The 11,211-nt window shown below is 27.5% G+C and overlaps 1 protein-coding gene across 5 annotated transcripts in view; it reads left to right on the top strand.

Annotated features, from left to right (window-relative positions):
- The first annotated feature begins 539 nt into the window (after positions 1–539).
- The window catches only part of LOC111032328 (tudor domain-containing protein 6-like), a 32,181-nt gene continuing 21,509 nt past the window's right edge, over positions 540–11,211 (top strand). The window contains exons 1-16 of one of the 5 annotated variants that reach the window (XM_022312605.1): positions 540–784; positions 834–1,168; positions 4,399–4,568; positions 4,667–4,805; positions 4,879–4,953; positions 5,068–5,159; positions 5,717–5,785; positions 5,971–6,048; positions 6,120–6,328; positions 7,319–7,509; positions 7,635–7,745; positions 8,049–8,160; positions 8,272–8,454; positions 8,523–8,704; positions 9,731–9,835; positions 11,079–11,196. In XM_022312605.1, the coding sequence (XP_022168297.1) occupies positions 1,103–1,168; positions 4,399–4,568; positions 4,667–4,805; positions 4,879–4,953; positions 5,068–5,159; positions 5,717–5,785; positions 5,971–6,048; positions 6,120–6,328; positions 7,319–7,509; positions 7,635–7,745; positions 8,049–8,160; positions 8,272–8,454; positions 8,523–8,704; positions 9,731–9,835; positions 11,079–11,196 (1,900 nt within the window). In that variant the 5' untranslated portion in view covers positions 540–784; positions 834–1,102. Of the gene's footprint in view, positions 1,169–4,398; positions 4,569–4,666; positions 4,806–4,878; positions 4,954–5,067; positions 5,160–5,716; positions 5,786–5,970; positions 6,049–6,119; positions 6,329–7,318; positions 7,510–7,634; positions 7,746–8,048; positions 8,161–8,271; positions 8,455–8,522; positions 8,705–9,730; positions 9,836–11,078; positions 11,197–11,211 lie in introns of those variants that run through there. The other 4 variants (XM_022312604.1, XM_022312606.1, XM_022312608.1 and 1 more) reach the window with 4 other exon arrangements.

Genomic DNA, 11,211 nt, shown 5'->3' with positions numbered 1-11,211 from the left:
ATTATTATTGTTTAATATTTGGTACAGTTCAGGGAGGAGACTTCCTAGATTCCAATTCTTCACACCGGTTTAGCTCATCGAATTTCTAGAATATCTTAAATTGTGTTTCGATCGGACCAAAACACAAGCCAAGGTCCTTGAACACACGTAACCAAGGTTGATTGATAACTACAGTATACAACAAGTCCTAACCTAACCTAACTTAACCTTTATTGTCTATGGAGGCGACAACCACGGGCGACAACGTTGTTGTTATCAGTTATCACGGTCTGATTTACGGTCTGTGGCTCTAGAACAACATTACTGTCATGGCTTAGAATGCTTAGATCATATTATATTAGTATATGATCTAAGTGTCATGGTATACACAACAAGGTATGATCGTAACCTTTTGACGGTCAGATCCTTCGGAAAACACATGACGTAGCGAAGTTTATAGTAGTAATAATTTAATGACGATAATGATAATACGGGCAAGCAAGTGACGTATTGCGCGGACTTGAAGCAAATCTAGACTTTGGCGATCATACCACAGAATAGATTAAATAATCTCTGGTCATAGTGTCCTACCATGTAGTTGTTTAGTTCTTGGTTTTTATGACTACGGAATGCGACAGACGGCCACCACGTCGTCTTGTATAGCCCGCCGTTCTTATTAGCGGTTACATTACTGATAACGATTTAAAGCATTTTGCTTTCGAAACATTTCCGATTCAACGTTTAAATGTTTATTTGTTTCCGACAGTGGGCACATAAAATCTTAATCCGCCAACCGTGGTTTACGGTAATTGGTCAACTGTGGTTTTCAATTTTCAGGGTTATCTTTATTTTAGGTGCAGAATGCGCGATTATAGCGACCAGCCGTAACGAGTAACGACTAACGGCGTGCAGGCCTAACTAAAATAGTTGTGTATCATTAATTGACATTTTGTGTTTGACGTCCCACGAGTCAACGAGTGACTGCAAGTAACAACTGATCCGTCGCCGGTTGGCCGTCTTTGCATCTCTTGTCATTCTGGATTTTTGAGTGATCCAACTTAACAATTATTGTAGACTTTTTTCTTTTTCTTTTTGATATTTATTAATATACTCTTGCATAATAATGGTTTTGAGCCCTCTTTCATCCAAACAAGTATTGGAGTTCTTGCCTTTGAACACGTGGACCGAGGTATGTTCACAAGTTATAATAGTTGTGGTTTTTTTTTATAGTTAATATTGAGGATTTTAATTGTTATATTTTTGTTGATTATTGTTATTATTATATTTATTTTCAAATTTTACTGCTGTGTAATCATTATTATTGTTGTACACGGATAGTTCCAAAAATTTAATAGTAGACCTACATGCTTGCTTAGTTTTTAGATTGTGGTGGCCTGCAGACCTTAATTTATCCAAGTGTAATGGGTGCGTGTGCAGTTAGCCCCAACAACTGAAGAACCATATTTCATATATTTCCTTCTATAATATAGGCACTTAATAACAAACATAAAATAACATTTTTCCAAATATATATAAAATTTTTTAAAATATATTAGTAAATTAATTTACAGATTGTATATATGCTAATTAAAAATAAAATATATTAGTATTTTTTCCCATCAGCTGTTATTGTTTTATTTAATAGAAAAATATTCAATGTTGAATGTTTTATTGTCTGTTTTTTTAACAAATATACATTCCTTGAGTCTGTATTCATGTAAGGGAAATCATATACACTTGTCAGATAACTTGGCACAACAAGGGCTCAAATATGTACATCTAGTGGTCTTCCGTACCTGATTTTATTTAAAATTGAGTCATTGGTTATCACTTATCATACTCCAGTGGCTGTTGGTGACACTTGGAAACACCAATTCCGTTATTGTACTCTGCACTGGTTTTAAATAATAAAACTATCTGTTGTTACAATTATAGGTGTCTTCTTTATTTTACCTACTACTATGTAACAATGATTTATAATATTAATAAACTATTCTATTACCTCTAAGTATTAAAATAATACTGAAGATTAAATAGCCATATGTTTAAAATCAATGCATGATGTTAAACATGTGTCGTATGCCAACTAGTTGATCCATTAAATTCGATAATGTTGAGATGTGTGGTAATCTCCATAGCCGTTTCTGTGATACCACCATTTAGTGGATAGTTTAAATGACTCCAATGAAACATTTTCAAACTCTTCATACTTCCCATATCTTACTTGGTCGTTTGCTCTCACATACCAACCCTCTTTGTCCAATGTCTTGTCTATTTGTCAACAAAGTTCTTAAAGTGGGAGAAGATATCCCCAGTTCATTAGCAATATCTTGTAATTTTTTTCTCCTTCAAACCTTCATTGTATTTCTTTAAAATTTAGAATTTGTCAGAAATTGATAGGTAGCTCTTTACGTTTTAGCCCTTTAGTCATAACGAAATAATTATTGTACACTTCTAACAAACTGTTCTAATATGTAATGATAAAACAGGTATAGCGATAAAGTAGAACAGTAAGTACATGTACCTAAATGAGTACAATTTTTATTTTTATTTTCACACTACTACTAAAATTTATTGTTATCTGCTGAACCAAAGAACATCTTATTCAATTAGATGGATGAAACCAAGCATGTGAACTGGTGATTTTTACACTGACTAGTGGAGGAAATGTCTAGGGACCAATGGAAAATAGTGTCTTATGCGAGAAAGTCTCTTGATGAGCGTCTTACTGTGTATCCAATTATATCTTGGTGTGCGTTTCTGATAAAATCATAGATTTGTTATTTGTAAATGAACTATAATAATCATAACCAATATATGGATAGTAGCCAATAAGTTAATCTGTTTAAACAGGTCTTTTATTTATTTACTTTATTATTAATGTAATATTTGTGCTCTGGTTTATGCCATAATTAATTCTGAGACCCACAGGAACAGTTTCATGAACTGCTTAATAATTCTCCTAAATAAGATGGTGAAAAATCATTTGTTAAATTTTTTTAAATCTGTCATTTTATCGTTATTTGCCTTAAAATTATGAAGCATCCTATGCTCTTTTTTACTAGTCTGTGCTTGTATATGTATTACATTGATATGTTACATTTATATAACATGAAATAAATATGAAAACAATAAAACAACATGAGAAACATAGCACATGAATGCCTCAAACTGAACAGATCATCAGTAAAATCATACTTACCAGTGGTGGAGCACGAGGGGGTATTTATCCCTCCTAGAAAAAATATTGAGAAGGCAAACATATCATTTTTAATGGGCCAGTAAATTGTTATTAATTATTCTCTCCTCCCCCCAAAAATGATAGGAGTAAAAATTAATGAAACCAAATCCACCCGCGGTACCTTTGCACTTCGTCTTGGAATATGTCCTACAACTTATCTCAATAATCAACCGCTTTCTCCTGCCCAGTGTATACAATACCTTGGCATCTTTATTGACCGTCGTCTCACCTGGAAACCTCACCTAATTACAAAACCCGTACAATTAACACGTTCGCCTCCGCTGCCGATCATGGATCGGTATTGTTAGTAGGACCTTTTTGGCCACTGCCGATCCGTGATTGTCGTAGTGCATTTTTAAAATACACTCTTTTAATAATTCAGCCATAGAAGAACTGCTTTATTATTTATCAGGCATTCAGAACATATTAACAAATAATTCTTTTCAGTCGGCTTTTCGTTTTCTGTGTTTTTTCGTATACTTTTATAGTCCCGCTTACCTATGTTATCCGTAGATACTCGGTGTGTGGCACCAGATTAGAAATATACTTGTGGCAATGACCTCTTTCAACTCCTTTGAATACTTCTAACATCTAAGCACATGAAGTTCTCCAATAAGCTCCTACTCTACAAACTCCTCAGGTCCATTTGGACTTATGGGATCCAACTATGGGGCGCTGCCAAAACTTCCAACATCAACTGCATTCAAAGATTCCAATCTAAAACCCTACGTACAATTCTAAAAATGCCATTCTATGTTTCTAACCACACCCTCCATTCTGATTTCAAAATAACATTGGTCTCTAAACTAGCAAACACCTATTACAAACGTTTCAATAGTCTCACTCAATAGTCACATCATAGGAATCTTCTAATCTATGATCTATCATCTGCTTCTATCCCAGGAAACACGATTAAATGACTCAAAAGACAGTGGTATCGTGACCTGCTAGCCTAACAAAATTCTTTACCAAGTCGTAGTACCTCTGCTGGGAAACTTCTGCAGTCTGTCTAAGCTGCCTATTATTTTTATTTATTTTATTTTATATTATTAACCATGAATTGTTCTGATTGTTCTTTTTTTTAAGTAGATCGAATAAAATTTATAAACCAACTTCTACCACCTACCCGATTAGTATCATTTTTTTTAAAGATTAAAATATTTATTTTATTTTAATAGGTTGTTTTGCTTCCAAGTGATTTAAAAAATGTATACATTGTGACAACTAAAGATAAAATGGAAAAGCGTGAGAAAGACATGCAATCAATTTCATTACAGAGTAGCTCATATGATAAAGTTACTCAATTTAAAGTATTAGAAATAGTTGCTGTTAAAATAGAAGGCAAATGGTAATTTATTTGATATAAAATTAAGAAATACTCTATTTAAATTCTACTGTATACAACATGCATCGCGTTTTCATAAACTATGTACTGTGTTTATTTAGGTTCAGAGGGAAATTAATTAGTTTCAATGAATTTCAAACCGATAATACCAGAATTGAATTAGTTGATTATGGCTCTTTTTATCAAACTAAGTTGGAAAATCTGTTTGTCCTTCCATATTATTTTATGTATGGACCATTAGTAAGTACAATTTATTTATATTTTAAAAGCTTAAATTAAATTAAATTAATGTGTAACATCTATTGTATTCTAGGCTTTACCAGTCATATTCAAAGATTTTATTCCGAAAAAAACCATATTTTCTATAAAACCCCTTCTGTCAGAAAGTGTAATTATTATTGAGTTATAACTTATACCTAATATTATTTTTATTAATTTTTTTTCATAGTATTATTTTTTGTATATTTTATTATTATTGTTATTATTATTTATTTGTTCTTAGAATCTACACGAAGGTGCTGTTCTTGTTGATGTTAAAGATACAAAGTTAGGAAATGGCGTTAATGAAGATCAATTATTAGAATCAAAAAAAGAGTAAGTTATTAATTTTTATATTATTTAGTTGATGTATATTTAAATATTATTAGCAATGAATAGTTAAAATTTAATATTACCTATAAAAATCTTTATTTTGAATTCCATTTGTATAATGCTTTATACATATTTAAAATGGTATGTTGTTCTTGTTCTCTATGTCTTGTGATATTCATTTTAATGGAATACCTAATTCAATGTTTTCTCTTTACAATAATTGAATTAATAATGATCTGTAGGCACTTCCGTTATTAACCTTAATTTTAATATTGTTTGCATATATATTATATATTCTATATGTTGTAGAAGTTTACTGCAATAAAGCCTGTTGTCTGCAACCAAAATTTAGGTTGAAACAATGTGTCAAAAATAGATTCTATGTATCTTATAAATGTTTGTAATTGGTGATAAAATTCAACATTTTATGAATTTTGCCCACTGAAAAAAAAAGCATCATTGCTCTAAAAGATCTAGGGCTTACAACTCATTTTCATTTGACATAATACCTATTGTAATTACTAGTTTCTGTTATTTTTTTATTTTTAAATTTGTTTTAGCATTAACTTTGGTAAAGTGATAAGTGTTCAAAATAATATAACCAATGGTCATAATAATAATGAATTAAGGTAAAAATTTTTTTTATCTTATGGCTGCACTTAATTAATATGCTCTTGATTTATAACTCATTTTAAGTTTATTTTTATTTTTATTAATCTGTTAATACAATTCGGCAGCAAGAGCCATTAGTTATTTAAATTTTACTTAATATCTTTTGATTTCTGTAGTTTATTTATTTTTAAATATGTTCTAGCAATAACTTCGCTAATGGTTCAAAAATAATAAGGGAACAAAATAATGTAACCAATGGTCATGATAATAACGAAACGAGGTAAATACATTTTTTTTCTATCTTATGATTATTTGATATTAACATGTTCATAGAAAAATTTATATTTACAGCTTATATCTATCTAGTAGTTCCAGAAAAGGTAGCTTTTTTAATGAAGAAAAACTTAACAATGTGCCGTTAAAAAATAAAGATTATTGCATTATGACTTATTTTGAAGATTTGACTTGTTTGTATGTTGGCAAAGCTATAAAAAGTGACAATGATGGCAGTTATGATTTCGTTGATTTTGACACTTTACACAAAACTGCTATTAGTACAGGTTACATTAAATTTATATTTCTTACGTTCAAATCATTTAAGCAAAGTTTTTAAAATCTTTTAAGAAATTTGTAAATTAAAAATAATTGAGTTTTGTTATATTTTTGGTACTTATTCTTTAGACTACTTTGAATTTTTTTGTCTTATAATTTAATCATCTAAGACTTCTTAGGATATTGATGATTTGTGTTCTATTGACCCACATATTTTAAGTTTTAACATTTATAATTTGATAAAAGTCTATTGTTTAAGTAGGTTTTACTAGGTTTTTTGCTACACTATTTCTCAAATGTTGGTTCTTTAGTCCATCCAAATATTAACCTAAAGATAGTTTCATACTTTCATTTAACTTAGTATTAACTAAATTACTATTTCATTTTTCACATCTTTATTTTTGTTATTCAACATTATGGTAATTGCTATATCGACTATTTACATATTCTTAAATTCTATATTTTGTAACAATGTTATAGCATCTTTTTCTGTCTTAGCAAGTATCTGTTGAATGCATACAGTTAAAAACACCAATCAATTATGATAAAATGTTTCGAAAAAAATACTGATAGGTAGGGCCCGGATTTATATCCTCTAAAAACCTTAGAAATATGCACTATAAAATATGTATTTATGCTCTTATTTTGTAAGAATATACCCTATAAAATAAAAATTATGAAAAAAAAAATTGGTTAAAAAAAGTCTTATTTTCATTATTTTTTTGTATGTTAACATAAAATTATATTTTTAAATTTATTTTTTACATGATTTACTTTTGTAGTTAATTCAACATAATATTGTAATTTCAATCTGATAAATTAGTATTTAAATATATATTAAATTAAATGAAAATAAATGAAAATTGTAGTCAAACTAACTAATTTGATAATCATATAGCAATGATAGTTAGAGACAACCAAGTATCTTATATTGATATTCACAATTATTATTTAATACATTTTTTATTTATATATATATGTATTTTTTTATTTCCTAGATAAAATATTAAAGAATTATCCTGTTGTGGGAGACATTGTCAAGGTTTATTCAACTGAAAATGATGGTTTGTATAGAGCAAAAATATTAAAAAATAATAATGGCAGTTATGATGTTTTCTACATTGATTATGGAAACATTGAAACAGTTCAATCAAATGTTATTTATGAATTGGCTGATGAATTGAAGAAGGTATTTTTCCTTAAACTTTTGATTTATCTATTTATTTATTTTTTACATAATAATAAAAACAATTATTATTTCTACAGGAATAGTCTAATCTATATTTTTGTATACTTTTATTTGTATGATTTCAGCCAGGAATAGCTGTTAAAATAGGACTCAGTGATTTAAAAAATATTCAAACTACCGAAGAAATTAAAAAATTGTTTCTAACATTTTGTAATTTTGGAAAGCCATTTTTGATTGTACGTAATGTATAATATACTTATTCTTTATAATTCTATAATTGTAATTAATCAACAAATAAGAAAATATAATTTATTCTGTGAGTTAAATGGAGCGATAATTTTAATTATCTATCCATTTAATATGTTAATATTAAACAATAACATTGATTAATGCCACACAATTTTATTATTATTATTTAAAACTTGTAAGATAATAAATATTGTTTTATAAACAGTATTAGGTATATAGAATATATTTATGCTCTTTATAATTTTGAAATTAAAATGTTTTAATGTATATATATATATATTATTTTTTAGGAGTTTGATGAAAACTCTAAAAATTCTTTAGACAATGTGAAATTAATAGATATAGAGAGTGAATTATATGTCAATTCTAAATATTTAATGAAATTTACGTCAATACAATCCGGTAATATTACTTATTATTATGATAGTTATTATAGTTATATCTAGTATCTATTTTTCATTTTATTTATTGAATAAGTAATAGTATTAAAATTGTTATCGTTTTATGAATCAGAATATGAGCCTGTTCCAATTGATAAAAATACTCCAATAATTCAGAACAATATTAACCACCTCAGTGATTTAAAAAATAATGATATCGTTTTTTTAAGACATTTCGAAGACATGCAAAATGTGTATATTTTGAAGGATGTACAATTATCAAATGATATGATGTTAAAATTTCTTGTAGACAAGAGTGAGTTTATTTTCGACACAAATAATATTTTTAAGAATAAATGTGGTTACTATGTTTTGTACTTTTAGCTGCTGTATGTAAAAAAAAGTTTAACGTAGGAGATATCGTTAAAATTGTACTCGAAAGATCTCAATACCGTGCCAAAATTCAAAATATTGATACTAATTTAATATATGTTCAAAATATTGATTTTGGATATTGTGAATTTGTGGAGAAAAGTTCTGTTTGTGAACTGTCAGATGAATTTAAGGTTAGATATTAATATATTTTACATTTCTATAAAGTATATGAATATGTGTATGTGCAATTTTGTATCAACTTTCAGATTTATTCATAGAGTTTTTGGTCAATATTTTGGCCATTTTTACTTTTTTATAGATTTAATTATTGTTGTTTTTTTATATATTTATAATAATCTTTTTGAGATACTAAAGTATTTTATTTTATTTTATCAATGGTTTAGTTTAAAGATTGCCGAGGTAAATTGTTCTTAGATTTTTTTTGTTTGCTACAATTGCAAAATTTTCTGTGCATGTAGATTTTTAATGTTCATGGGCCATTCGTTACTTATTGTAGATGGGATTTTGTAAGATATCATTAACTATATTATAAATTATGTTTTGATTTTTTCTGTGTGGCTAATTATTATGGTTTAATAGAAAGGCAGATAGTGAGGTTATATAATAAGGAATTAATTAATCAGGGGAGAAGTGTTGTGTGTGGAATAAATTGTAGCAAAATGAGGCAGAATAAGTTGAGATGGTTTAGTCATGTTATGAGAAAAGGTCACTTACGAGATGCTGAGAGTGGCTGTAAATTAATGTGAAAGGAAAAAAAGGGATAGTAAGACCAAAGAACAGATGAATAGACAGAATAGAGAATGCCACAAAAATATTTGGTGTGGGTATTGAAAAGGCTCTATGATGTGTGGGGCGAGGATGGTCAAACCCATTTAGTTGGAAGCAGAGGACAAAAAAGAAGGTTAGCCTACGGTTTAATGTTTCACTTCAAATGCACTGTTAGTTTCTATGAATAATTAGTTGTATTAAATATTTTTGATTTTCTCTTATTATTTGTTGTCTAGAATACATTTTTTAAATTTATGATATAAAAATTTATTTAATTTTTATTATATTTAATATAATTTTATCATTAACTTCACTGTGTTTTTAAAAATTGTAGACTAAGAACACTATGCGGCAACACTTTTGTCAAATCTAATCTTTATTATATAAAGATTAATATTATTAATTAATTAATATGCTTGTTTTGGTAGATTCCTGGATTAGCCATTAAGATTGGAATTAAAGGACCTTTTGTTAAGAAGACACATGACTTGAAAGTTTTTATTCAAAATGTTGAAAAAACTCCATTGTACTTGGTAAGTTTCAAGTCATATTGTTAGGTATGCGAAACACTAATGGATATTCATGAGTTATTACTTATTAATCATTATCATTTTATTATTGTGATTGTGATGGAACATAAATGAAATATATATTTTTTATTATTTTAGTGTAAAAGTATATCTGATTTATATTAAAGTGATGCATTTAATGTGCACAATTTTTTTTAATCTTCATGAATACAGGGCCTGTTGTCACCACACGTGACTACAGAAGTGATTACACTATTACAATTTGTTTTCTCAGTAAAAGCTCTTATAATATTTATTTATTATTGAAATTACTTAAACTTTGGTAGAAATGTATAACAATAAATCAGAGGTATTGAAATTTATTTATTCTATGGTTCCGTGTGTCTTCATAACATTTTGACAGCTCTTTAATTTATAATTGCTAAAAAAATAATGGTTATAATATTAATGTAAGTTTATTTATTATAAGAGGTTTATAACTCCTGGATTAACAACTCTCAGTTCAAATACTGCTGAAATATATCATAATAGTAAATTATTAATAGTTACAAAACAATTAAAATTTATGATCATTACATGTGCATAAAGTTAATGCATGTTTTATATAATATATAAAAGAATATATATATATTATAGATTAATAGTAACCAGGTCTTGTAACTCGTGAGTTATATGTAAATACATATCAACATAGAAATCCATTTAAAGAGGGATCATTATTAAGTATGTGAAGTTTAATTTTGCATCTTTTTGTCTTTTTGTCAAATTAATGGGTTTTTCTATTTTATTGGGTATATTATTCATAATTTTGATATTCCTACAGATATTAATATATTAGTGTACATTTTTTTTTTTTATTAAATACTATGAAAAAATCAAAATTTGATTGAAAATGCTATAATTTAAATTGTTTCACTTTATAAAATGTATGGAAATTATCTCAATGTAAAATCATAAAAAACAAAACTTAATTATAAATGAATATTTCTTGCTATTTTAAAATTTCCTACAGGCTCAATTCTACTCATAGATTTGTCACGTCACAGATAACTTTTGCTTGAGAACTTTTTTGTTAAGTAATATTCTAACTCATTTAAATCTGAAATCGACCACAGTGACCAACCACACGGTTACTACAGCAGTTTCCCATTTTTTTTTTTGTGCACAATATCTAAAAATAAAAATAAATATTAGACTTAGGTTTTTGGAAAGATAAATGAACAATAATTTAATTTGTGTATTTTAGGAATTTGATGAAAGAAATCCCAGTAGATATCAAGAAATTACTTTAAGAAGAAAAGACAACTCAGAAAATATTTTTGAGGAGTTTTTAAAATTAAATACAAATCAATTAATTTGTAATGGTAAGACAATTGTTA

Source organism: Myzus persicae, unplaced genomic scaffold, assembly GCF_001856785.1.
Source record: "Myzus persicae strain clone G006 unplaced genomic scaffold, MPER_G0061.0, whole genome shotgun sequence".
Classification (NCBI taxonomy): domain Eukaryota; kingdom Metazoa; phylum Arthropoda; class Insecta; order Hemiptera; family Aphididae; genus Myzus; species Myzus persicae.
The sequence above is the reverse complement of the archived record's forward strand: the minus strand, read 5'-3'. Positions and strand labels throughout refer to the sequence as shown.